This window comes from Didymosphaeria variabile (assembly GCF_027946475.1).
Source record: "Didymosphaeria variabile strain IMI 356815 chromosome Unknown scaffold_4, whole genome shotgun sequence".
Classification (NCBI taxonomy): Eukaryota; Fungi; Ascomycota; class Dothideomycetes; order Pleosporales; family Didymosphaeriaceae; genus Didymosphaeria; species Didymosphaeria variabile.
The window spans coordinates 2,708,953-2,734,019 of record NW_026611623.1 but is presented as its reverse complement, the minus strand read 5'-3'; the positions used below and the strand labels follow the sequence as shown (position 1 = coordinate 2,734,019).

Here is a 25,067-nt window from a genome sequence, read left to right as displayed (position 1 = left end):
GAAGTCTATTGCAATCGGAAGTCCGACATGGACCTGTGACGGGACTAAGTGGGTTTGAGAGAGTGAATGTTGCACTCCAGGGCTCCTTGTAGGGGTGCCAGCACGGTACGTGTAGTTAAAGAACCACCCAACAAATGTACTATGACTGGCAACGGCATTGGTAACTTCGCCAATCCGCCAACATCCATCGCATGGCCACCCCGAGTCAGCTGTATCAGCCCGAGCAGTCGACGCATAGATTCGGGCTGAAGCGGCCACCATGACTTCAAAAACAGTGACCACAATGTACGCACTGCTTCTCGTTGTTTGGCGGATATGATACTGCGCTGCCTAAAGTCTTTGCAGGTTCAAAAACTTGATAGTGGCGTTGAACAATAAGAGTGATTACCCAGGGAGGCGCGACTGTACTCTCCAACGCCGGTCGGCCGCAGTGCTCGCTTTCGTTATACCACCTGTCCAGCGAAGGTACAGCCGCACTGGCAGCTCGAGGCCTTCCATGGTCGCCTGAAAACTAGTAAGCTTGAAGCGGATTTGCGCACGCCTGTTGTTAAGGTCTACCGTATCCGACGAATCATGGAAGCCCCCAGTTTCCGCACCGGACGTCATTGCTCGTCAATCCTATCAAAACCCCGTAGACACGCCTGCACTATTCTGTTAATGACAAGGACAGCTTACTTTGCAGTGATAGACCCTGTCACCACTCGAACCTCCACGCTCGAAGCCAAATTGCGGGATGACACACGGTGTACCCAGGCGAAGGATAACGCCTTGCGCACTAAACCTAGCGACCGATGTCGTAGCCATTTACAGACGCATCAAAGCAACATGAAGGAATGAGTGGGGTGCATGCTATGCAGTCGCCAAGAAGCGCTACTGAATAGCCTCGTCGCGGCCTCCCGCCGTCAGCCACCACCAATGCTTTCCAACATCGGTACCATGACCTTTCAACGGAACGTGCTGTACCGCCGTACCGTCAATTGGGACGTGCTGACCCGCTTGTACATTGAATGCCTAAGCTGATGGGAAGGATGCCGTCAGTCTATGCACGCGCAGTATTGCGCCCGGCTATCGTTACACTTCTAAGAAAATCAAGTCCAACTTTTTTCATCAACCCAATTCGTCTACTATGCGGTAGTACGGGATGAAAACCTCCAGTGCCAGCGAGGGATGCGACGTAGATTGGTAAGTCGTCGAACTTTGCCGTTGATCCTCGCAGATTTGAAAAGAAAGATTGCGAATACCGTGGATCTCGTCCAGCAGGCCCAAAATAAGTGTACAAGCCTCCGACTGGCACCTTTCCGGGCGGGAGCGGCGCTGGAACGGTCCCTCAGCCTCTCATAGGCTTAGGCTTGCCTCCCGTCGCGCAATGAGCCTCAGCTCTACAACCTTCCAACGCTTGCAACATAAGCAAAGGCTTGCTACACCGACGGGACGGGTATTCTATCGTCACACTTATATGATCTTATTCAGCGCATATTGGCCCTTGTACATTTGCTGATCACAATCTCTGTCTCAAGCGTTCCAACCTTCTGACTTATTCCACGGCTACTCATAGTATTTACACGAATCAAAGGATCTTTAATTCGCAGTCCTACCCCTTTCATCACTATCGAACAGGTGTCGCACAACAAGATGTCATCAACATCTACGGAGGGCAAGGGTACGATAATTCTATGTGTTATTGCTGTTGACTAGCCTCTAATGACCCCAGTTTACAAGAAAAGACCGCATCGAAAGGTTAAAAGCGGTTGTCAAACCTGCAAACGGAGGAAGATCAAGGTACGCTCCCATCCTTTTTCAAATAGCGACCCGATATATTGCAATACGTACGAGTGGTCCTCGCTCGTCCGATTGTATAGGCAAAAGCTCGTCAGCAACATTTCTAGCGGTAGCACACAGCGTCCACTTTCGCTTGACTAACAGCTTACCAGTGCGATGAGCTCAAACCTCGATGCTCCAACTGTCATCGATATGCTTCCGAGTGCGTTTATCCAGCGCCGGCGGACAACGAACACCTAAGACCATCCATGAGCCCAGCCGCTCCTAGCCCGGAAAGCTATAGTGAAGAGTTCTATGGCGGCCCCCATGACCTCCCTATGCTGGATCTTGCTTTGATGCATCAATGGTCTATCGCAACATGTTATGGGTTTGGAGACGGATTCGCCGAAGATTCAGATCCTTGGCGAGAGCACATACCGATAATGGCACAGCACTTTCCCTTCCTCATGCGCGGAATTCTTGCTTTGAGCGCCCTTCATCTAGCTAAAAACACCCTTGATCGAGACATGAGGATCAGGTACCTTCGCACGGCCGCCTATCATCAGGACCTTGCAATCCCAGAATACAGAAGTACGCTCCTCGACGTGACCAAGGAGAACGCAGCCGCAGTCATGGCCTTCTCTGCTATTCTTACCATCTATTCTTTTGCAGAACCAAAGGATCCAGGCCGGTTGTTCGCCGAGGGTCCACCCGAGTGGTTTTTGTTGCACCGAGGGGTTGGAGATATACCGTCACACTGGCAGAGTTGGATCAACAATACCTTCCTCGATCGGCAAATGCACAGACGGAGACTGCAACCGATAGACCCGTCCCTGAACCCAGAAGATTATCGGCTTCAATGCCTCGAAGCTTTGATCGCATCGCTTCCCTTCGAGGAAGCAAACGAAGCTCCGGCGTACGAAGGCGCCCTCTACTGGCTGCGGCAAGCATACGCCCATACCTACAACCCTGAAAGCATGCTCGGGGGAAAGTACGCACTTCTGTTCTGGATTGAACGAGTGCCACAAGGCTACATCGACCTGTTGAGCCTGCAAAGACCACGCGCAGTGGTTCTCCTCGCGAACGCGGCTGTCTTAGTGCAGAGAGCGTCTCACTTTTGGTACCTCGAAGGACTCGCGGAACACATCATCACAGAGGCCAAACAGGTGATGGGCTTCGAATTCCTGCCTTGGATCGATTGGCCTGTGCAAGCATGCGGCATGGTTTGAGCAAGTCAGCACAAAGCGCTGGAGGTGTGCACATGTAGAATTGAAGAATCAAGAACGCTTCCGAGAAGCTTGATGAGCTGCCTCGTCATGATTTTTGATGTCATGAGCATGTGCCAGTCGCCTCGTTGGTGCCTACTTATCGGAGATGCCAGTGGTCAAGGTGCCACCCACAGTAAGCGCTCTTTGGAATCCTGGAGCAGGCGCGACCATGTGATGTGGGTACATGCATGGATGGAAGTTCGGAAACTTGAAACGTTGGGAACTTGAGAAGTTGATCGGGTTCACCGCCAGATCTCTGTACCACCTGTCACAGCTTTCCAGCAAGCTATATCCATGACGACCAAAACTCGCTTCCCAAGATGGAGCAGGCAGATGCTGTGCCGCCATCGAGTTGTGTTGATCTCCGTTCGGAAGAGGCGGCTCGGGCCGGGCGTGTGATCCAATAGGATGGGGGCCAACCAGGCGGGCTCCGCTGACTGGCTGCCGATGCGATGATGTGCAGGGAGCGAGGGATTCGGCTTGCGGAAGAAGGTTTGCTTCACTGGCCTCGCCTATCTTCTCCAACCGTGACTTGACTGCCCGCGGAGCCTTGTGGGCACAACGGTCAAAGTCTGGACAACAAGCCGTTGAGACCCGCTCATCTACCAGGATGCGCTCTCCAACCACCACAGCATCGCTTTCGCGCCCAGTCCAACGCAGCAACACCACCGCCAGCCTTCAATAGAGGCTGCGATCGCGCGATATTGCTTGTTGCCGGGTAGCAAGGGAGCCTTGCAGCGGCACCCGCCCACTCATTGGTCTGAACGCACGTTAATCAACACCCATTAGCAACGCGCGGGGGCAGCAGGGCCCCGGACCACAGACCACCGCGTCGCCCACCCGTCGCTCGTAGCTCCATCTCGCCGCTGCGATCCACCCGCCAGTTTGCAACCTCTCACCAATGTCATTGAGGGTTGACCTTGGCTTGGTTCGCTTCTCGCCTATCGAAGACACCTGTATGAACCCATTCCGTCCTACGTACATTGTGTTCTAGCCTTGTGGGACTATGCCTTCATATTTGGCTAGGACGTGTACCATTCACAGGAGGCCCACACCACTCTTTCGACTTGTACTGACTGAACACCCGTGCTCATAGACTACTTCTACGACCCGCAGCATCCGACCGCCATCCAGTTTCTGCTCAACGGCAAGTGGGAATCGTGGGACGTCGGCTGGGTCAAGCAGTGAGTCGTCAAAGTGACCAGTCTGAATCTACTTCCTGATCTCAAACAGCCATGCTCACGACCCTGAGATCAAGCACATCGCCGCAGATGCAGAAGCCCATGTAATTCGATCCTCTTCGACTTATGAGCGATGGCGCTCGACACCCATGCCTCGAGTAGCGCCCGTCGGCCAGCCATTTTCACCTAGCCTCGAAAGCGATATATCGAGACCAAGAGCTCCAATAGACCGGCCCTTCTCTCCTCAAGATATGGAATCTCCGTTGTCCCCATCTTTCTCTCAAGGGTCAAATCGCGACGCCTTCTCCCCAACAGCACTCTTCCCACTTTCCCGATCTGGTATGGCCTTTTCTCCAGCGCTAAACTCACCTTTGGCTTCCCATCCACATCCTCCTGTTGAGGGAACACCATCTTTGAACAGGGAGGACAATCACCTAGTTCGGCCGCCAATTGATTCTCCTCCGCATAGTCACGATGGCATTGCACCGGCACCGGCTTCCATATCAACCTTATCCTCAGGAACTCCCCTGCCAGACTTGGCTCCAGGCTTACCTCCAATTGGTCATATACCATTAGCCTCTTCCGTCACACCCTCCTCAGCTGCTCCTACGGCGGTCTCTCGTCCTCTACATTTATCCGCACCGCCAATTATTGCCGCATCACTGTCGACAACAGCGCCTCCGCCAGTGGCCCATACTTCACGTTCGTCCAGTGCACGTCACACAAATGTCCATGGCAACCATTACCCGCCTCCAGCCGAGATAGACTCAAATATTGATCCGCAGCTCCCCGCAATCGAAGCGCCTCGCCCTCCTCCAGGTGCTTCTTCACCCCAAGCTGACAACTGTGAAACTTACCAGGAATTGGTATCTGCCCAAAATGTGCAACCTGCCCATCCTCCACCACTTTTGCCACGCAAGAGTCGAGATTTTAAAATTATCCTTTCGCTGGATGGAGACGGAATTCGTGGTTTATCGCAAGTATTTCTTGTCGAAGCGCTGGTCGGTGCGATCTGCACAAAGGTTAATCAGAATGTCGAACCTTACCAGATCTTTGACCTGATTGGCGGTTCATCAATGGGAGCTGCACTGGGGTTGATGCTCAGCCGCTTGAGAATGCAAGCGCACACAGCTAGGGAGGCTTATAAGTTCATCGCGAGGGAAGTATTTCAAGACAAAAGAGCTTTCTTTTCCTCACTCGACCCTCATACAGTGTCACACATGTACGATGCGCAAGGCGTGGAGGATGCCATCAAGACAGTTGTGACTGCCGAGCTTTCAGACGTGGATGTCCGTCTCTATGATCCTCGAGAAGACTGTGCCGATGCGTAAGTAGCCCGTCTTTGATGTCGAGAACTGCATAACTTACCGTCCACGGCAGATTCGCTATTACAACTCAGGTCAAAATAGGGTTCACTAAAGCCGCAGTCCTGCGCTCTTACCACACACGACGAATAGCTGGACCCGAGCTTGACGATAATATACTCGTTTGGCAAGCAATGAAAGCTGCCGTACTAGCACCTCGTTACGCGTGTCCTGAAAACGGAAAAACCTTACGATCTGTCATCGAGCCTGGCCTGGTTGACTACGGTACTACAAAGAACAATCCTGTTTCCGATGCCTACTACGAATGTCGCAAGCTCTACAAGTACACCGGAGATAAGATGGTTATTGTCTCTATCGGCACAGGATCCGGGTTGAATCCAGATCGTGAAAGTGAAGAAATGGCGAAGAGTGTCTTCAAACGAAACGGTGATGCGGAGCAACAGTGTCTCGAATTCCAGAGGGATCACGAGGGCCTGATAAAAAGTGGCTGGTTGAAATATTTCAGGTTCAATGTGCCGAATCTCGATGATACACCTTTGGAGGAGTGGTGCGCAGAGGAGCCAATTAGGGACAAAACAACGGCGTACCTTGCAAGTCCAGATACTGGCCGGTCTTTCCACCAGTGTGTGGACGACATTACAGCGATATTGACAGGGATCCAGGGGCAGGCACGATGAGAGTATCGAGCAATAAGACATTGGAGTGGGTATAGGAGGCATGAGGTGCGACATATCTGGCAGGAGATTGCAAAATGTCGAAAGGAGGAAAAGAGGTTGATGTGGTAGTATCATTTCAATGACGACGGATACCGCGACGCAAGCGCGCCACGAATCGAAGAGCTGAATGCTGTTGTATGATTGAATAGTTTCGTAGCATATAAGATCTGAATTGATGGGCTATCGTGGCCTGTCCCGAGCAACGCACGGTACCTAGTCTTTGTGTCATTGCGCACATGTGCTGCTGTGCAACACAAGCTTTCCTCTCCAGCCTTACGGTACAACGCCCAAGGCCGTAAGCCTATGTAAGCGTTCTACCAAGTTTTCAAGCATCCACGATTGTCTTCGCATTCTTCTTGGAGCAATCGGAACCTTACCGAGCCTTAGCGTATCTATTTGCGGGTCACCTACTCTAGCCGCACATCCCCATCGTCAGGCCCGTAACCCCATCTCTAGGAGGCTGTTCGCATGCTTCAATCAAACCGTGACATCACGATATGCTCTCATACGAGAAGCACGGAACAAGAATCTGCTGTGCGACCGTCGCAGATTGCGCCCCAGATCTTCATTATGACGCAGTGCGCGATCCTACGGCTTGGCTGTACTCACCACACACGTTCACGAGGCACGCCGCATAGCCGGACCATCGTTCGATTCGCAGCAGGACAAATTCCCTGTAACCACGCCATGAAAGCGCCATGAAAGCGCCAGGACGCCTTGTGTGGCTTGGCGGTTGGGATGCGTGAAAGAAGGCGGGGTAATTGGTCCGGTGAAGGGCGAAGTACAAAGGCTGGTGAGAGTTGATGTCAGTGGTGCAGGGGTGAGAGGTGCCTGATGCGGAGGGTACGGGTGCGGGTGAACTGCGACAGATAGACAGGTGAGGTGTCTTGGGTATTTACTTTGCGCAGCCTGCTCGCAGCGTGGTGCTGTTTCATACAACCTCGTTTCTGGTAGGAACTACTCGCAAGCTCATCAGCGCACGAGCGGAAAAGAGCCTTGTCTCTTTTCTACCCGAGTCTGTGCCTAGTTCGAACAACACATTTTTCTTTCTACACACACGTGCTCCCAGTGAGCTATACCTTTCCACCATGGAGTCCGTTCCTGAAACCCACCGCGACCCCCACGCCAGCGAAGGCGCCGACCTCCAGCAAGAAAAGACCGACAACACCGACCGCATCATCACGTCCGACGACAAAATCGAGCTCACCGACACCGACGCCTGGGATAAGCTTGGCTACTCGTTCCCCACCTGGCGCAAATGGCAGATCCTAGGCGTTGTCTTCTGCATCCAAATCTCCATGAACATGAACGCGTCGCTATACGCCAACGGCGTCGCCCGCATCGCCGAGGAGCATGGCATCTCGAAGCAGGTAGCTCGTATCCCGCAGATGGCGTTCCTCGTTGCGTATGCGTTTGGCTGCGAGCTTTGGGCGCCGTGGAGTGAAGAGTACGGACGCTGGCCGATTCAGCAGCTCAGTCTGTTTTTGGTCAATATATGGCAGATTCCATGTGCGTTGTCGAAGAACCTCGCGACTTATATTGTTTGTCGGACGTTGGGTGGGCTCTCGACAGCAGGGGGGTCAGTCACGCTGGGCGTGCTGGCGGATATGTGGGAGCCGGACGAGCAGGAGGTACGTTCTCTTCCAGATTTCTACATGATTCTCAGGCTGACGAACACCAGTACGCTGTTGCGTTCCTTGTGCTGTCCTCAGTTGGAGGATCGGTCGTTGGCGCCATCGTAGGTGGTTTCGTTGAGCAATACTGCTCCCTGCCGTGGATCTTCTGGGTCCAATTGATCGTCGGCGGAGCCACGCAGATTCTCCACGCCGTATGCAACCCCGAGACACGGTCTACAATCTTGCTGGATCGCGAAGCAAAGAGGAGGAGGAAGACGGGCGAGGACCCGAACGTGTATGGCCCGAATGAGATTCGCAAGCGGAGAATTACGTTGAAGGAGTTTAGAACTATCATTGGCAGGTCAGTACTACTGTATTCGAGAAGAGTGGCAGCTCGCTGACTTTAACAGGCCTTTCTACATGTTTTTCACCGAGCCAATCGTCCTCTGGCTTTCTCTGCTCAGCGGGTTCTCAGACGCGCTTATCTTCACGTTCCTTCAGTCTTTCCAGCCAGTGTACGAGCAGTGGGGCTTTGGTACCGTCGGCATCAGCTTGGCTTTTATCCCGTAAGTCGTTGTTCATCTCTTAACAGCCTCATACCTAACATCTCCCAGCATCTTGATCGGCTATTTCCTCTCCTACTTCTCCTATCTCCCATCCATCCATCATTTCCGCGCCAAGCGCCGCAAAGGTATTCCGCTCAAACCCGAAGTACGCCTCTGGTGGCTGCTCTTCCTGGCACCCCTCGAGACGATCGGACTCTTCGGCTTTGCGTGGACATCGTTAGGTCCTGACCACGGCATCCCGTGGATAGCACCCATGATCTTCTCTACCTTCATTGCGATTGCAAATGTAAGTGGCTTCTCTTCTCATACATGAAGCAATGAACTGACGACGCAATAGTACGCCATATACCAATCCTCCATCGACTATCAAACTGCCGCCTACGGCGTGTACGCCGCGTCGGCAACAGGCGGCAACGACCTTGCGCGCGACTTCCTTGCCGGTATCGCGGCGCTTTACTCTGCACCCATGTATGAAAACATCCCTGGACGTCCGCTTGAATATGCCTCCACTATTCTTGCGTGCCTGGCGTTCTTAGTGACCATTCCAATTTACATTGTCTATTGGAAGGGGCCGGAGATCCGGGCGAAGAGTAAGTTCGCACAGAGCTTGGATAAGAGTAGAGAGGTGGGAAGAGAGAAGAGAAGCAAGGTGAGCGTGATAGGTGCAGGCGAGACGGAGAGAAAGGAGCGAGTGTAGTAGTGTAATGGTTTGGCTTAGCCAGTTTCGGTGTGGTCGGTTGAGCCCTCTTGTACAGCTCGTTCGTCTTCGGGAGTCAGGAGCGTGTATGTGAAGCCGTGATGAATACTGAGATGAACATGAACAAAGCAAGACGGGTTTCTTCTGCAATAGCAGTAGCTGTTTCTGCGCGTGAGTTTCGGAGCAAGTTGGTCGAAGGTATGCCATTGATTGGGTTTGCAATCAGACGATGAACAGATAGGAGATTGGTATAACCTGAAGGTAACGCCAGAACAGAGAATCGACATAGGAAAGAAGAAGCGGTGATAAAAGAAATCGAATCCAGCCCAGGGGTAAGACCCTCTCTTCCAAATCCGAGTAATGCATGGCCAAGCCAAGAACACCCGCTGCCTAATCAACCGCAAATTTAAATTCCGAAAAGGCAAAGACCAGTAAGGAAATGACCACGCGAACTCGCTGTATCACATTGAAGATTGCCCCGGATAGGGTTCTCGGTTCTTGACCTTGTACTTCATCACGAGAAGCTAACGAATTTCGGGTCGCGTGGCAATCCGTCTGGTCCGATGTTGTTCTTCTTGAACCGATCCTGCATGTACAGCCGTCGCGCTTCGTCAAAGTCGACTCCTCTCCTCTTCATGATCCTCTGCACCTCGCGCTTCCCTGCATCGTCTAGCCCTTGTCGCGAGTCGCCGGCTTCTAGGTTCGTATTCAGGTCGAAGGCAGAAGATGAAAGTCCGGCTTCTATGTCATCGCGAAAGGAGGTGGGTAGGCGCTGGTAGATGGGTTCGGGGATCGGGAGACGGTGTAACCAGTGATGTCTGGTGAAGTACGCGACTGGAGATTGTCAGTGATCTATTTATCGTAGTTGGTAATGAATACATACCGGTTGCAGTAACAAGCACGAAAAAGGTAAGAGAGTAGAGGATGTAGCCCATGATTAAGTTAGGTGTGTCAAGTTAGATTCAGTGACAGCTCGGTTCGTTCGGAAGCCCGGAGTTACGGTCGCAAGCTGTAGCAACAGAGGAGCAGACAGCACACAAAAAGAGAAGGGATTATAGTGAAAGTGTAGAGCTGCTATAGCAACAACATGTGGAGTCTCCTTTCACCCTTCGAAGAGTGGTGGGGAACTCTCGCAGGGACTCGCGGATCTGGAGACACGGACAAGCAGCGCATTAATCCTCAATCGTGGCTGAAGCCGTCGTCAGCGGGGGTCCGAGCGCGCGGAAGAAGCATTCTTCCGATGCCGATCGCACCTTCCCGAAAGCGGGGCCATAGACGAAGCTTGGAATTTCGACCACACCAAATCGACATCGACGCCGGCATAACGAAGACTCGACACAGACAACCGCAGCAATGGCCACTCTTTCTTCCGACCTTATCTGGGAAGTCGTCAAGCAGCAGGGTAGCTCTTCCCTTGTGAAGAGGACACAGGCTGGTGGTGTTTCCTTCTCGCGCGACCCGCTCAACCTGAGGAACTCGTTCCAGCGCAAGGTAGGCTTCCATACTCTTGAGGATATGACCATTGACTAATTGTGCGCAGTATGAGGGTCTTGTAGACGACAGGGTACGCTTCACCGTTCCGCCCCAATCACACGAATAGTTGAACAGGCGCCGCACAATTGAATTCGAGATTGACACATCATACAGGCCATCGGTGTCCAGCCCGGAGAGGAGGGTGGCATCGTTCTCCTGACCAAGAAGAACGGCAAGGGTCACCAGCCCGCCTCGCACATCCAGCAGTCCGCCATCGGCTCCAGCCGGGGTACCCGCAAGACCTACACCGCCATTGTCAACTCGACCGCCAACCGCAACTACCGCACCGACCTCCGCAAGGACGCTGTCGCCCGCGCCTCCGCCATCCGCAAGTCGCAGAAGCCCGTCAAGGAGAGCAAGCCCGCTAAGGTCAGGGGTGCTAAGGCCCGCGCTGCTGCCGCGTCAGCATAGAGATTCGAAGCGAGGGTAAATGAGGATGATGGAAAAGGAGTTCACTGCATCGGTTCATTCGGGTCATGGTGAATGATTGCATGGGACGGCTAGGTCTATTACGATAGAAGATCGAGCTGACATAGGAATGAAATCAAATTCCGCCCAATTGACGTTCAATGCTCTCTGCGCGGTCGCATTCCTCCCTCAAGGTATCGATCGGCTCACGTATCAGCGAAGTCAAACGCAGGCCGAACATATAGCTCACACATCTCTGATCGTTCCTCTTCCTCCGCTCTGAGAAACTCTGCTTTGTACGAAGTGTGGATCTTCGAGACATGCTCTGAATATGCGCACTACGCATTTTGCACCCCCAAGTTTGCCTTGCGATAATACATTCAACTCGCTCGACGTACTCTTATCAGAAATGTCCATACCTTGGGCCCGTTCATCGCGACGAGGCCTATATGCCTCCGGTACCAGCTTCTCTGATTCTGCAAGCTCTCGTGGCGAGCCACAATCCCATGGATAAACCTTGATTTCGCCTCTGTCGCGACGAACGCCCCCTCCTGATTGCGTGCTTGTTGCATCCTTGGACTTGTATTCATCAGGTACGAGAGTGATTGTCTCGCACTTGGGATCGTTTACAAGCGGCTCTGTTGACATCGTGTCACTCGGCAGCACTGGTCTCGCTGCTGCTGATAAGTTGCTTGTTGGATGGATGATCAATGCCGTGGAAGCAATCTGAAACCTGAAAGTGGTGTTGGGTTGATCATCATGATGCGACGTTGTATGGGTAAGTGAAGAGGTTGGTTGTGGAGTCACGGTGGCTGCTGTGCAATGTGTTGTTGCGAGCGGTCGTCATTACTTACTAGGACAAAGGGCATTAAAATTGGAAGTCACACTAACATCCACCAACGTACTTTCCCAAATTTAGGGCTGTCGCTAATTCGCGCCTCACTCGAATCCTTCTTGCACTTCTCCAGGTCATCCTTTTTGCACTCATCTCCCGCCTGTGCGCCCGCTACTTCCTCCATCAACATCTGAACATCTGAGGACCTTCTACAAGCAACGGCTTGTTGATAATCGGCTTCTTCCCACGGTTTATGATCTGATCTCATCAGCTCATATTCCTATTCAGCTCCGTCGTGTTCATTCACAACCGCCCTCGTCGTTCGAACCCACGTTCGGTTTACGAAAGAAAGAAAGTTCGGTAGGTAGACCGTACGTGGAGAAAAAGAGAGGGGTTACGTGATGATTTGATAGATATCGACGCTGGATCCAGTATCGACGGCGTATCGGAGGACCATGCGTCTCTGCTTGCAAGGGTCGTGAGAAAGATTGTTGAGTGTTGTTCGCATTATATCCGGTCACCTCAGGATTGGCATACCGCAACAGCAAATCGCGTATATGCGAGGTCGGCCACGGTAATTGCGCAATTCTCCGAACCAGGACACTATAACGTGGGGCAGCAAGGTCCCCACTCTTGAAAATGCAACCGGTAAGATGATCGCGCACTACATCTGGAAGGTAAATGGCGTATGGTCTTGGCAACGACTTATCACGACAAGCAATGCTGTGATCTTTGCATCCTTCGTGACCCTTGGCAGCGGGTAAACCGACCTACAGACCTTGCTGCTCCACAGCAGCCAGGGATCTTATCTCTAAACTTGACTGGAACGCGTACTTTGACCTCGCTATTTCGAATAGACGATCGTGTTTACCTTCCTAGGCAATTTGACTGCTATCCGGTAGGCATAACAACCGAGTACAATATTATATCACTGGAAGCACACGTGACGTCGTTCGACTTAGTTAAAAGCAAGATGCATCCCGTTCTATTTGATGTTCAGCAACATCTACTCTCTTCATTTCCAGACACTCAAGCAAAGATGAGCTACTTCGAAGCACCTCAGAGTGTCGTTGTTATCGGCGGCGGCATAGTCGGATCTTCCATCGCCTGGCACCTCTCAAATTCACCCACCACAAAGACCACCATCGTCGCAGATAAGATCGGAGGCGTCGCGACACCCAACTCCTTCGCCTGGGTCAACGCAGGTTCCACAGACAAGCAATTCTACTATAACTTTCGACATCGGTCCATGAATCACTGGAGAGAGATCGAGGGTGCAGTCCCTGAACTGTCCAGGTACATTCACTGGGGCGCATCTTTGAACTGGGATATCGCCAATGAAACGAAGAGGGCGGAATATGGGGAGAAATTGACGAACTGGGGCTATCATGTTGTCACGGTCAACAGAACCGAGATCGAGTCCACCTATGAGCCTGAGTTCCAGGAGAGTTTCTTGCCGGACTGGGCATTGAGATACACGGAGGAGGGACAGATGGAGGCGCATATTGTGGCTGAGAAGCTTATCGAGCAGGCGCAAAAGAACGGCGCGGGACTGCTGGAGACGAACGTAACATGTTTTCTGAAGAAGAACGGGAAGATTGCGGGTGTTGTACTTGACGGAGGGAAGGAGGTGCGTGCCGACCACGTCGTCTTAGCTGGTGGATTGGGCAGCGTGCCTTTACTAGCTGCCGAAGGCGTAGCTTTGCGTAAGTGTCCCACGACCCACGAGGTACTGAAAGAGGCCTCTCTAACGACGCGTAGCCTTGACGCCAGAAGCCGGTCTTCTTATCAATACCGTTCCCACAGAGAGAAAACTGCTCAACGGCGTCGTCTACTCGACCGAGCTTCACCTTCGACAAACAGCAGATGGGCGCATCCGTTCTGGATCCGACTTCGGAGGCTCAGACCCAACTGATGACCCGCAAGCCGTAGCTGATGAACTGTTCGCAAAAGTACAGGCGGCTTTCAAGGGGGGTGATGCAATTGAGTACGACTACTATACGATTGGATATCGACCCACACCAGCGGACGGCCTGCCCATCCTGGGCGAAACGGGCGTGGATGGCTTGACGGTGGCCACGATGCACAGTGGCGTCTCAAACGGGGCTATCGTTGGCAAGCTGATCAGCGAGTTGGTCTTGACGGGCGAGAAGGATCCTGCGCTTGCTGACTTTGCGCTGGCGCGCTTTAGTAACGGAACAACGGTCAGCTCCAAAAGGACACGGGCAGATCACTGAGGTTTGTTTGTTTTACCTAAAAGTGTATCCGCCCTTTATTTGGGCAGCGGGATTCCAGACGATGACGATTCTGGGCAGAGTGGAGCGAACACATGGTAGATCAGAATTGGTCGAGTGTGGGGAATGCATCCCTCGACTGTCGTTTGACTCTTCAGTCATTTACCCCATTCACTTGCATCCACGTTTGCCCCCGTGAAGGCCCTCGGTGAAGCTATGACCACTCGCCGTTTGCTTCGATCAGCCGTGACCGCAGAAGTTGTGCACCTTCCCTGCCCAGAGTAGACATTACCTCTAGCCTCACTTTCCTCACCAAAACCTCACTTCTCCTATATACACTCACCACCAGCTACAACCTTGCCCGACGAACCCCTCATCAACAAATCAGACATTCCTGCGAACCTACATCGCCATCATGGGCCAGCACCATCCCAAGCCCGCTGACTGTCCCGACATCTTCAACTGCCACAACCCCAAGAGCAAGCGCGAGGGTACGCTCCCCTTCTTCCATACAATGGATTGCCTACTAATTTAAGCAGCCCTCCAGGATACCCTCAACAACGCCTACGTCGAGCACCCGTGCGTCATCCATATCTTCCTGGCTCTATGCCTCGGTCTCTCCGTCGTCAACGCGATCATGTTATGGCGGCTGGCTCAAAAAGCCCGTACACTGCATTGCGAACCCAAGGTGATCAAGAATTTCGTCCGTGAGGGCCGCCTGAGCCGGCCTCTCCCTTCCTACGCCGATGTCGTCAAGGACGATCACGCTATCCATGATATCGACCTCGAGATGGGCGACTTCGTCAATGGCGTCGACGTCACGAATGGTCATCCGCGTGTCCACTTTGAGAAGGGCTGTGATCACAAGTCCATCGCTACTGGCCAGGGTCAGCAGGACGACTGCCGTAAGGATCACATCTGACTCGATGTTGCGGCTTCTAGAACACGCTGCTGTACTTCATAAGGTATGAAGCGCAAAATTAATAGGCGTACAGGACATGCTGATCGGTGCTAAGTATTCTTTGCTTGACTGTCGACTCTTCGTCATTCCCACCTGTGAAGGCGGCGTTTGAGACACGATAAGCTTTTTTCTAGGGCCACGGCGCATGGAAGTGCTTGTCATGGGTGATACGTGATCCTAGAGACAACCTTAGTCTAGGAGTCTGTCCTGTAATAGGAGAAATGAATATCCTGTACTGAACATGAAAGCTTGTGGCCTTTGCTGTGCCCATTGCTCTGATGACCAATGAGTCAATGCAGAGATTGTTTAATTCGGACACTTGACATGATATAGCCGCGCTATGCCTTCACTGTATGCATTGGTGAGGCAACGATATCGAACTAACGGCGTCTTCGTACTACGTGTACCGATGTCTATATCGTATTTTTCCTTCCTTCGCTCGCTTAGTCTATCTCAAATCTGTCCCCGTTGTTAGTGACTTGGTTGAACGGCTCCGGCTCCGCATTGATCACGCGAAAGCCACCCATGCCCCCATTGAAAAGGCCGTCATCACCCCAGTCAGAGTCAGAGTCGGACCAGTTCTCGTCCAGCGGTCGACTCGGCTGAGCTTGTGCGTTGGTAAGCTCGACAATTTGGCCAGACTTGAGCTTGGTGACGTTGATCAGCTTCTTCGCGTAGACTTGGCAGTTCCATGTTAGAACGTTGTACGGCTTCTCGGCCATGAAAACCTCTTCGCCTGATGAAGAGTTAGCTTAGGAAAAGGTAAATGTGAGGAGCAAAAGAATAAGAGGACATACCCTTTTGAATGAAGTGCTCTGGATCCGCGTATTCTACACTGGCCCCGCTGATAAACTTGTACTTGCCCTTGATCGTCCCGCACTCAACTCTACGGTACGGCCCGGTGTTGCACACGCCACCAACTGCAGATCCACAGAAGACTTTGGCATTAGGGTGTCTCACTGCATTGCCGTTTTGATCTGTAGGCTTCCCAAGCTGTTGGAAAGTGGCTTCCATGCCGAGATGGTTGCCTACCTTGATGACCTTGCCTGCTACGACAGCATGGTGCTTGGCTCCAACAGTCGGCCCTTGCTTCAGCAGGAAGAGATACATCTGGTTGACCTTGAGCTTTTCTCCCTTCTTCGCTGCGGCTTTCGAGGCAATCTTGTAGTTTTCGATCATGACCTTGTCGTTATCGTCTTTGGTGCGGCAGGGGTCGGGTTCGAGGCGGGCCTGCAGCTTCTTGTTGACCTTGCCACCCTTGGCCCCGGCAGTACCTGCCTTGGGCTTCGGGCTATATTTGCATGCTGCGGCAGAGGATGTGCTAGCGTGGGATTTGGTCTTCGAGGCGATTGGTTTCTTGATCGAATGCTTACCCTTCTTCGATTTGGTAGGCTTCTTAGTAGGCTTCTTAGTAGGCTTCTTAGTGGGCTTCTTGGTGGGCTTCTTGGTGGGCTTCTTAGTCCCCTTCTTCTTAGTCGGCGTCTTCTTCGTAGGCTTCTTGGTTGTCTTCTTCTTAGTTGTCTTCTTAGGTGTCTTCTTCTTCTTAGTAGTAGTCTTTTTCTTTGTGGTCTTCTTCTTCGCGGGTCGCTTCTTTACAGGCCGTGCTGGCCTCTTCCTGGAGGTGCGCGAGCCTCTGCTCCTGCGGGCGTCAAGGTGCTGCAGGTCGACTCCTTCGACACCTTCGAAGGTTGAGACAGCCCCGCTGTCAACTTGCATCACATCATTGTTGTGATGACTGAGGAGCGATTAGTGAGGTATTGTGAGTTGTCCAAAAAAGAGCCTTACCCAAACTGAGGAAAGAAGCTGAATGCCCCTCCCAGGGTGAGCAATATGCCCACCAAAAGGAGGGCAAATTGCCCGCCTCTCATCTTCTTCGTCCAAGTGTTTCGGAAGAGCTATTCGATTGCGATGACTCTACGCAGGTGGTGAAAATCCCAGAAGGAGTGGCTAGATGAAAGGAGTGACTGTATGATGCTTAAATGAATGACTGAAATGGAAAGGCAATGAACGGAGAAGTCTCCGCAAGCAGAGCAGAAGAAAGGCTGTGGGTGTTAAGAAGCGGCCATCACTGTTGCATTGTATACTTCCATAGAGTGGTCGACCTGATCGGATGCGAAAATCCTGTGCAACGCCTCCCCTGCGTATGGCAATGTCCGTCAGTGTATTTCGGCTAGCGTATGGAGAGCCAAGTCTTATACAGTATCAGTCTAACTGGTGAACCGCGAGAAGGAAGCGTCTATAGTCGGCATCTCGCCGCACCCACCGCGCAACATAGTTTACTTCACATTGACGCCTACGTGCAATTCACACGGCTTGAAACGAAACCGTCAACCGTAAGGGGTGACATCTGCGCCGCTACGCATACATGCCTTTAGGGGATGAGCTCGTGAGGAAGAGCTGACCACGTGCAAATGTTTCGTTTCATCGGACATTGAGAGTGGCTCTGCTTGTCTTGGGAGAAATGTTTACAGACTGCAAGACTCAAGGCCAGCGATTGCGTGTTTTTGGGAAGGTGGGATGGTGAAGACTAGTGCCCGATGCGGTTGGCACATGTGGCCTCAAATCAACGTGATTGGCCGAATCCGAGTAGGGTTCCATGGGGGAGGTAGATCAGGCCCACGGACCAGCTACGCCCCGCGTGAGACACCCGTACGAGGAGCGGACATTGGCAGATTCTGCGACAATCATTCACCGACGCCAATGCGATTGCGCCACAACAGTCCCATCGTCTGGCCTTTTCTACGATCAGGCCTACAAGGAACAATCATCTGCGGCCCTATGCTTCACGACTCTGGCACTGCAACTGGGCATATCATCATTTTCCTTCCAGCATGAATCGACTTGCTTCTCGCCTAGGAATTTCTCGCTCCTCTACAAGTCAGACTTTTAAGGATTGGAGTGATTCAGCAACAGCGGGTATGGCTTGATCAACCTGGACCTGATTGCCGAGGAGTTAAATTGTTTAGATGATGTATATGACCTCTTTACCACACTCATCAAATCTGGCACCGACGATGGTCAATCAGCTGCATTCAGACCAGAGAGACTCCAAATTTTAGAGGGCCAACTGGACGCAATAGCCATTGATGCTAACACCGGTGAAGTCGCCATCGAAGATGTGCAAGCTCGTCTGCGCAACAGCCATCCATATATCAAGAAAGAAATTGAGGCCGCATCTTCAACAATTTCTCTGCTGCTCCGTTCGCACGCGAGCTTTCCGTTCGCGAAAGAAGGACCACTAACCAAAGATGCCCTCATTCGCTCCATTGGCTTGGTTACACAGAGCAGTGATCATATGTTTTCGCAGTCAGCAGCTGTTGGTCAGGAGCCCACGATACGAATTCGCTCAAGAACGGCTAGAATGGAGTTCGTCTTCTCAGCACTCGCCCAGCCTAGACCTCCAACCGGAGTCCCAACGAAAGACGATGTGATTGATGTGTTATGTCGCATTCGCTACCCGCACCCGTCATCTTTCACATTGCAGCAGCGCAGAACTATTACGGAGTTGGAGCCATTGGCCGAACGTCTCCTACCTCCGTCATCTGCCCTACCTTCGAGAGACGATTTGAGAGTCGCCATCACTTTGCTGAGACCTTTGGCTGATATCTGCAATGTGATGAGGGATGATAAGGGTGCGGAAGCGGAGAAGGTATTGGCGGGCAAAGAAAGCCTAGATGGTAATGAGTTCAAGCAATGGGCTAAGGCGGTGAGTGGAAAACGGCCGTCACATTAACACGGGCTAATACCATACCAGGCGAGCTTGCCTGCCGTTTTGGATAGATTGTTTGGTGTATTGTCTATGCCTGCGCAAGAGTGAATTGGTATTCTACCAGCCTCTCTCTGAATTCTTAGCTCTTGCGGACAAATGATTGTCAACTCACGCACCTCGTGAAGGTCTTTATGCACATCCCGAGGTTCAAGCGCACAAACCCATGAGCAGAGAGGCAAGAGGGGGGATAACCTGCGAGTCCTATGTGGCATAGTACAGAATTTTCATTGTTGTGAGTAGGCTGAGCAGTAAGACCAGTCTCGGTCTACAAGCAGGAGCGAGAGGCGCCTTATGGTGCGCATGTGGTTCAACCACTAGAGCAGCACACGTGGCAATCTTTGGACCGGCGAAGTATGATAGTCAACACAGTGGAAGGGGGTTGGTTCTTTGGTGATTTGGGATCAGGCTGTATCACAACCAAGGAATGTTTCATTCGTGTACTTAAATCTACCAAAGCAGGTAACGACGGTCTAATCAGCTTCCAGGCCGAGGCCTTCAAGACGCAGAGAGAATCTATGCACATGACCATGAAAACCGAGATATCTTCGAACGCGTCTCTACGCCGTCACTTCTCTCTCATTCGTCCACCGCCATCTTGCCCTTGAACCATTCCACCAGATGACCAACAGTGGGCTCCTTCCACAACAGTGTCGGCGGGACCTTGACCCCCAACACGCTCAACAGCTTCTGCCTCAGTGAGACTGTCATAACGCTATCGACTCCCAGATCGGCAATGGCAGCCCTGACATCGATATCCTCCACATCCATATGTAGTACTGCGCCAATGCATTCGCGAATCTTCATACTGAGCCAAGCTTTGAACTCGGGACCTGATGTTGGGCGCACTGTCTTGCTGTCGGGCGCGCTTGCAGCGTCAGCCGAAATGGCAATGGCAGGGCGAGGACGCCGTGGCGCGACTTCCGCTACAAGCGGGAACGGAATCGGTTCGTCTGCATCGAGGATCCTGGCACGCGTCACCACAGCGTGATCGGTGTTGTACTTGTCCAGATGCTCCCATGCCTGGAAGCCTTCATCGCGTGTGATATCGGTGATGCCCTTGCTACTCAGCTCCACAGTCAAGAATTCCGAATCTACCGCCAGCCCCATGCCTCGCCAAGCGGTCCATTGCAGAGCAATAGCGTTGTCGCCCTGCTGCCTGCGATTTTTGGCGAGTACGTCGAGGAAAGCATTCCCGGCACCGTAGGGTGCTTGGCCTGACGTGCCAACCAGCTGGCCGATGGATGAGAACAAAATAAAGAAGTCGAGGGTGGCAGGCGGGAACAGTCTGTGCAGTGTAAGCGCACCAGCAACTTTGGGAGCGAAGACGCGGGAGAAAGATTCGGAAGTCGCGTCTTCGATGAGACCGTCCTCGTTGACGCCAGCTGCATGGACTACACCCAATACGGGCGGAAGGTGAAGGCGATCGAGCGCCGCGAGTAGTTGGGAGTCTGCATCTGGCATGCTGATGTCTAACGAAACGCCGTATATGCTTGCGCTCTTGCCTTCTAGCTGCTTAATCTTGTCTGTAATGATCTTCGTGCGGCCGTTAACATTCGCCCACTCACGGCGAGGTGGAAGGCTGCTGCGTGAAACTACTACAATGCGACGAGCACCTTTCTCAACGAGGAAGTCCAGAACCTCAAGACCGAGATCACCAAATCCACCAGTGACGACATATGTGCCTTGCGGCTTCGGTAGTAACGTACGTGGAGAACCAGACTCATGTCGCTGGGCTTTGGTGAAGGGCCTCATCCTGGCTATGCGCGGCAGTCCATCCTGAATGCGGACTACATCTTGCTCCTGGACGTACTTGAGAGCCAGCGTAGGGAAAAAAGATCCCTCATTATCCAACAGTCCGCCCCACAGCTCGGGGTGTTCTTGTGCTGCTATTCGTGCGAAGCCATACAGCGGTCCTTGGGCGAGCGCTGTGGGCGTTGAAGCTTCATGGACGCTATCCGTCACGATGAATAGCTTTGGTGTGGAAGCCAGAGTAGACAGATGCTGCAACAGCCGGGTCGCCTCCCAAGTGAACCGATGAGCCTTGTCTGGTATCTGGTCCCAAGATCGGGTACCTCCAGGAACGTAGACAACGATTGCACCACTTTGATTCAATAAGTTTGACACTCCTGTATCGCTCAAGTCATCGACCGAAGGTATGTGTAGTAGTACCTTTGCGACCGTCTGCTGAAGATCGTCTGTATAGGATTGAGACAACTCTTCGTCGTCGCATACAAGCAGCACGTGGTTCACCGCAAGTGGATTCTCCGCGAAAATAGGTGGCACCCATGCAAGCTGGTGTACAAGCGCATCGATACCTGAGGTCCGATCCGAAGCCGCCTCGACATCAGAGAACCGCATTGATTTCAACTTCGCCAACAATTCGCCTTGCTCGTTCAGTACACTGATATCTGCAGCTAAGCTTTTCGAATCGTTGGCCTGTTCAATGTAGAGATACCCAACCTTTGGCGGCGGTTCTTGTGAAAGGAATAGCACCTGGTCGATACCGGAGACAATGCGCATCTTCGGGCTGTTGAAGAAGATCGACGAGCCAACAGACGTGGCTGCGTCCAGGAATGGAGCCCAAGAGCTTGAGTCCCAGGTGATCGCATCTTGTTCCGCGTCCATATCCATTTTGACGAGCATTTCCTTGTCATTGCCATAGTGTTGGATGACAGCCCACGGGTACGCTGTTCCCGAAACACCAATTTTCTGCAGGAAGTTCCAAGCAAAGCCTTTCGGTAGTACGGTTCCGATTCGCTCTTGGATAGTCTCCACCTTGTAAGTCTTGCGGTATGCCGTCGCATCCTCTTTGCCCCACTTACAGGAGCTATGGTTGATCCATGGATGTTTTGAATCATCGTGTATGTCGTGCGACGACTTCAAGCGCGAGTACAGATGTACTGAATCGCCCTGGGTGACGACCTGTACCTCCCGCTGATCTGCCGTCATGGGAGTTGGAACCCGCAGTTGCAGGTCTTTCAAGATCGTTGCACCTGTAGCGTGATGGAACGTGTTGCAGTAGACTGCTGCAGGAATTATCTCAGTGTTATCGAGTGGATGAGTAAGTGGATAGGGTTTTGCCTTCTCATCAAGAATAGTTGAGAAGATGCGTGTGCCTGAGCCGGCAACTTCGGTACATTGACCTAACAGGGTATGCTTGTGGACGTCGTGACGCTGGGCAGCACCCGCAAGGCCTGTCTCGACTTCTTTCCAGTAAGGCTTCTGTACCCACGGCGTACCAGGAACATTCGTCGCCCAATGAGTCGTTTCAAGCTGAGCCCCAAAATCGACGGTGGCGCCAGATGTGTACAATTGAGCCAGAGCATGCAACAAGGTCTTATCGGATGAGATGTCGCGTTTCATGACTCCGAAGGTGGCTGACTCGTCCAACCCTTGAGCAGCCAGTGTTTCGCTGATGGAGTGCGTGACAATGGGGTGCGCAGAGACCTCTAAGAAAATCCTAAATCCATCATCGGCCGCTGCACATACGGCATCATTAAGTCTGACTGGTTCAATCATGTTCAGTAGCCAGTAGTCAATGTCGCGGAGAGCGTCAGTGCGCGCATCGATGCTCGAGGTAGAGTAGATTGGGATGGTCGCCGCATGAGGGGAAATTGCATCTTTCATGGCGTCTCTCAAAGGCGTGGCCAATCTTTCAAGCATAGGGGAATGGAAGGCAATATCTGTCTTCACTCGGAACGTCTTGATGTTCCTTCGTCTCAAGTCGTCTAGATAGCGTTCCAGTTCTGCGACCTCGCCGCTGACGACACAGGAAGTAGGAGAGGAGTCAATAGCCGCTACGATGGTTTTCTTGCCTCTGAGCTCCTCTTTGGCTTGAGAAAAGGGCATGTTGAGCAGAGCCATCCCACCTTGACCTTCGACCTGTGCATACAAGTGGGCTCGTCTTGTGACCAGTAGTGCGCCTTCTTCAGTCGTCAAACATCCCGCTACAACGGACGCCGCAATCTCACCCACTGAGTGGCCGATAATGGCATGGGGCTCTACGCCCTTACTTCGAAGTAGCGCCGCCAACCCGACCTGCACGAGGTAGGTCAAGATCTGGATGTTGCTGGCACCACCTAGTTCACCCGTCTCCAAGGCACGAAGAGCGGAGAAGCCTGCTTCTCTCTCTATCAACTCGTCAAGACTCTTAATCGTGCGGTAGAAGAGCGCTTCATCCAGGAGTTCTTTTGCCATGTTAGGCCACTGCGCGCCGTGCCCGGAAAAGACCCATACGACATCTTTTCTGATACTATTATTGAGTATCCTGCCACTGGCTGACCACTGGCTGATTGAGCCACCCGCAAACTCTCGAAGGGCTGCGATGGCTTCAACGTGGTTACTGACCACGAAAGCTGCGCGGTAGTCTTGCGCTGCTCGGCGTTGGGCAAGCGTGTTCGCGATAGCTCTGATGTTCGTTTCCTCTCCGTGGCCTGCCAGCCAGTCCGCAAGCTGGATAGCTTGATTAACAAGCCGCTTTTCCTGGAAAGATGATAGCACCAGTGTCACCGGACGTTCATTATGTTCCTTCAGGCGCCTTCTAACGATCTCACGGGTGTATGTGTAGGATGTTGGCGCTTGCTCGATAATGGCATGGGCTACAGACCCGCCGTAACCATAGGAGCAAATCGCTGCTCTGCGAAGGCCCCCGCTCTCAGGCCACTTTGACGCCTCTCGAACGACTTTGAGGCCCGAGCTGCCCCAATCCACACGCGAATTGAGCTTCTTCAGGAGCGTTTGCGGAGCCAATTCGCCTTTGTTGACTGCCATGACTGCTTTCACAAAGCCAATAGCTCCGGCAGCTGCCTCGAGATGACCCACGTTGGGTTTGATTGAACCTATTGCGCAAGGTATATTGCCATGTCTGCCAACACCGTAGACTTCTGAGATGGCACCAATCTCGGTCGGGTCCCCCAGGGCGGTCGAGGTGGCGTGGGCTTCCACATAGCCAATCGTCAGAGGATCGAGGCCACCTGCCCGTGAAAGTGCTTGCCTTGCGACCATTTCTTGGGCTTTCGCATTCGGGGCCATGATGCCGTTCGTCTTCCCGTCTTGCGCTGTAGCTGTGCCTTTGAGTACCGCCAGGATGTTGTCATTATCCGCAATAGCGTTCGACAGCCTCTTCAAAATGACGATCGCGCCACCTTCGCCTCTTGCATAGCCATGGGCATCATCGTCGAACGAGATGCAGCGTCCATCAGATGCGAGTGCACCTGCCTTGTCAAGCATGTACGTCAGTCCTGGTGCACAGAGCACATTGACACCCCCACATAAGGCAACAGACGATTCGCCTGACAGGATCGCTTGATGGCCAAAGTGAATTGCAATCAGTGATGAAGCGCATGCTGCGTCAACTACAGTCGCGTTAGTATTGACCGGCCATGTTTCTGCGAAGAACAAGCAGTGGTGGTAGAATGCTCACTGACCTGCAGTACTAGGTCCCATGAGGTCGAGATGATATGATACCCGGTTTGGAATGCCATGGTAAGCAGTGCCTATCCCCGACCACGCTTCGATGTTAGGTAGATCCTCCATGATCAACCTCGAATAATCATCAGAGTCCACACCCATGAACACGGCTGTGTCGGATCCAGATAATCGCTTCGGATCGATACCAGCATTCTCTAGTGCCTCCCACGAGAGCTCGAGAGCAAGTCGTTGATGCGGGTCCATAAGCTCAGCCTCCTTTGGAGAAATCCCGAAGAAGGCTGCGTCGAAGTTCTCAAGATCGTCAATGAAGTAACCTTTGCGAGTGGTATTCGCAATGATCTTCGCATTGCGGGGGTCTCGATGGAGCCATGGCTCCCATCTCTTCTTGGGTACTTCCCCGGAAGCATGCTTCTGTTCCATAAGAAACCTCCACAGCTTTTCAGGAGTGTTGTTTCCACCGGCGGTCCGACAGGACATACCGACAATCGCGACGTCGTGGGCATGTTGCTGTGTTCATATTCAGCGGCTAAACGTTTGTCTGAGCGTTCATCAGACTTACTGCGATAGGGGATGTAGAAACCCATTCCGGACTTCCAAAGGCCGTAGATACGCTAATGGGCGTGGGAGGATAGTCACAACTGACGTCACTTATCTTATGAGGCATGATTGAACGATGGTGTAAGAAATCCTCTGCCAGGCAGTGGCATTGGACATTCTGTTCACGACATCACGGGGCGTATTTATACCCCGGAGACCTCAATTCCCAGTCG

The 25,067-nt window shown here is 52.6% G+C and overlaps 9 protein-coding genes across 9 annotated transcripts; 6 read left to right on the top strand and 3 right to left on the bottom strand.

The window, feature by feature from the left end:
* Window positions 1–2,027: 2,027 nt before the first annotated feature.
* N0V89_005805 (uncharacterized protein) lies at window positions 2,028–2,987 on the top strand (the record flags this gene model as incomplete). The annotated part of the gene is made up of 1 exon (XM_056214579.1): window positions 2,028–2,987. One exon carries the CDS (start codon window positions 2,028–2,030, stop codon window positions 2,985–2,987), a length of 960 nt encoding a protein of 319 aa, XP_056071846.1.
* A 2,440-nt stretch (window positions 2,988–5,427) lies between these two features.
* Window positions 5,428–6,209, top strand: N0V89_005804 (uncharacterized protein; the record flags this gene model as incomplete). The annotated part of the gene is made up of 2 exons (XM_056214578.1): window positions 5,428–5,534; window positions 5,588–6,209. 2 exons carry the CDS (start codon window positions 5,428–5,430, stop codon window positions 6,207–6,209), a joined length of 729 nt encoding a protein of 242 aa, XP_056071845.1.
* A 1,127-nt stretch (window positions 6,210–7,336) lies between these two features.
* Window positions 7,337–9,127, top strand: N0V89_005803 (uncharacterized protein; the record flags this gene model as incomplete). Its single annotated transcript, XM_056214577.1, has 5 exons — window positions 7,337–7,879; window positions 7,930–8,225; window positions 8,275–8,430; window positions 8,479–8,716; window positions 8,768–9,127. The coding sequence occupies 5 exons, from the start codon at window positions 7,337–7,339 to the stop codon at window positions 9,125–9,127; spliced, it is 1,593 nt and encodes a 530-aa protein (XP_056071844.1).
* Window positions 9,128–9,641: 514 nt separating this feature from the next.
* On the bottom strand, window positions 9,642–10,062 carry N0V89_005802 (uncharacterized protein; the record flags this gene model as incomplete). Its single annotated transcript, XM_056214576.1, has 2 exons — window positions 9,642–9,961; window positions 10,011–10,062. The coding sequence occupies 2 exons, from the start codon at window positions 10,060–10,062 to the stop codon at window positions 9,642–9,644; spliced, it is 372 nt and encodes a 123-aa protein (XP_056071843.1).
* Window positions 10,063–10,480: 418 nt separating this feature from the next.
* N0V89_005801 (uncharacterized protein) lies at window positions 10,481–11,071 on the top strand (the record flags this gene model as incomplete). Its single annotated transcript, XM_056214575.1, has 3 exons — window positions 10,481–10,618; window positions 10,668–10,691; window positions 10,775–11,071. The coding sequence occupies 3 exons, from the start codon at window positions 10,481–10,483 to the stop codon at window positions 11,069–11,071; spliced, it is 459 nt and encodes a 152-aa protein (XP_056071842.1).
* Window positions 11,072–12,942: 1,871 nt separating this feature from the next.
* Window positions 12,943–14,140, top strand: N0V89_005800 (uncharacterized protein; the record flags this gene model as incomplete). Its single annotated transcript, XM_056214574.1, has 2 exons — window positions 12,943–13,609; window positions 13,665–14,140. 2 exons carry the CDS (start codon window positions 12,943–12,945, stop codon window positions 14,138–14,140), a joined length of 1,143 nt encoding a protein of 380 aa, XP_056071841.1.
* A 412-nt stretch (window positions 14,141–14,552) lies between these two features.
* Window positions 14,553–15,059, top strand: N0V89_005799 (uncharacterized protein; the record flags this gene model as incomplete). The annotated part of the gene is made up of 2 exons (XM_056214573.1): window positions 14,553–14,628; window positions 14,677–15,059. The coding sequence occupies 2 exons, from the start codon at window positions 14,553–14,555 to the stop codon at window positions 15,057–15,059; spliced, it is 459 nt and encodes a 152-aa protein (XP_056071840.1).
* A 482-nt stretch (window positions 15,060–15,541) lies between these two features.
* Window positions 15,542–16,814, bottom strand: N0V89_005798 (uncharacterized protein; the record flags this gene model as incomplete). Its single annotated transcript, XM_056214572.1, has 2 exons — window positions 15,542–15,834; window positions 15,896–16,814. The coding sequence occupies 2 exons, from the start codon at window positions 16,812–16,814 to the stop codon at window positions 15,542–15,544; spliced, it is 1,212 nt and encodes a 403-aa protein (XP_056071839.1).
* A 2,629-nt stretch (window positions 16,815–19,443) lies between these two features.
* N0V89_005797 (uncharacterized protein) lies at window positions 19,444–24,774 on the bottom strand (the record flags this gene model as incomplete). Its single annotated transcript, XM_056214571.1, has 2 exons — window positions 19,444–24,107; window positions 24,294–24,774. 2 exons carry the CDS (start codon window positions 24,772–24,774, stop codon window positions 19,444–19,446), a joined length of 5,145 nt encoding a protein of 1,714 aa, XP_056071838.1.
* Window positions 24,775–25,067: the final 293 nt, after the last annotated feature.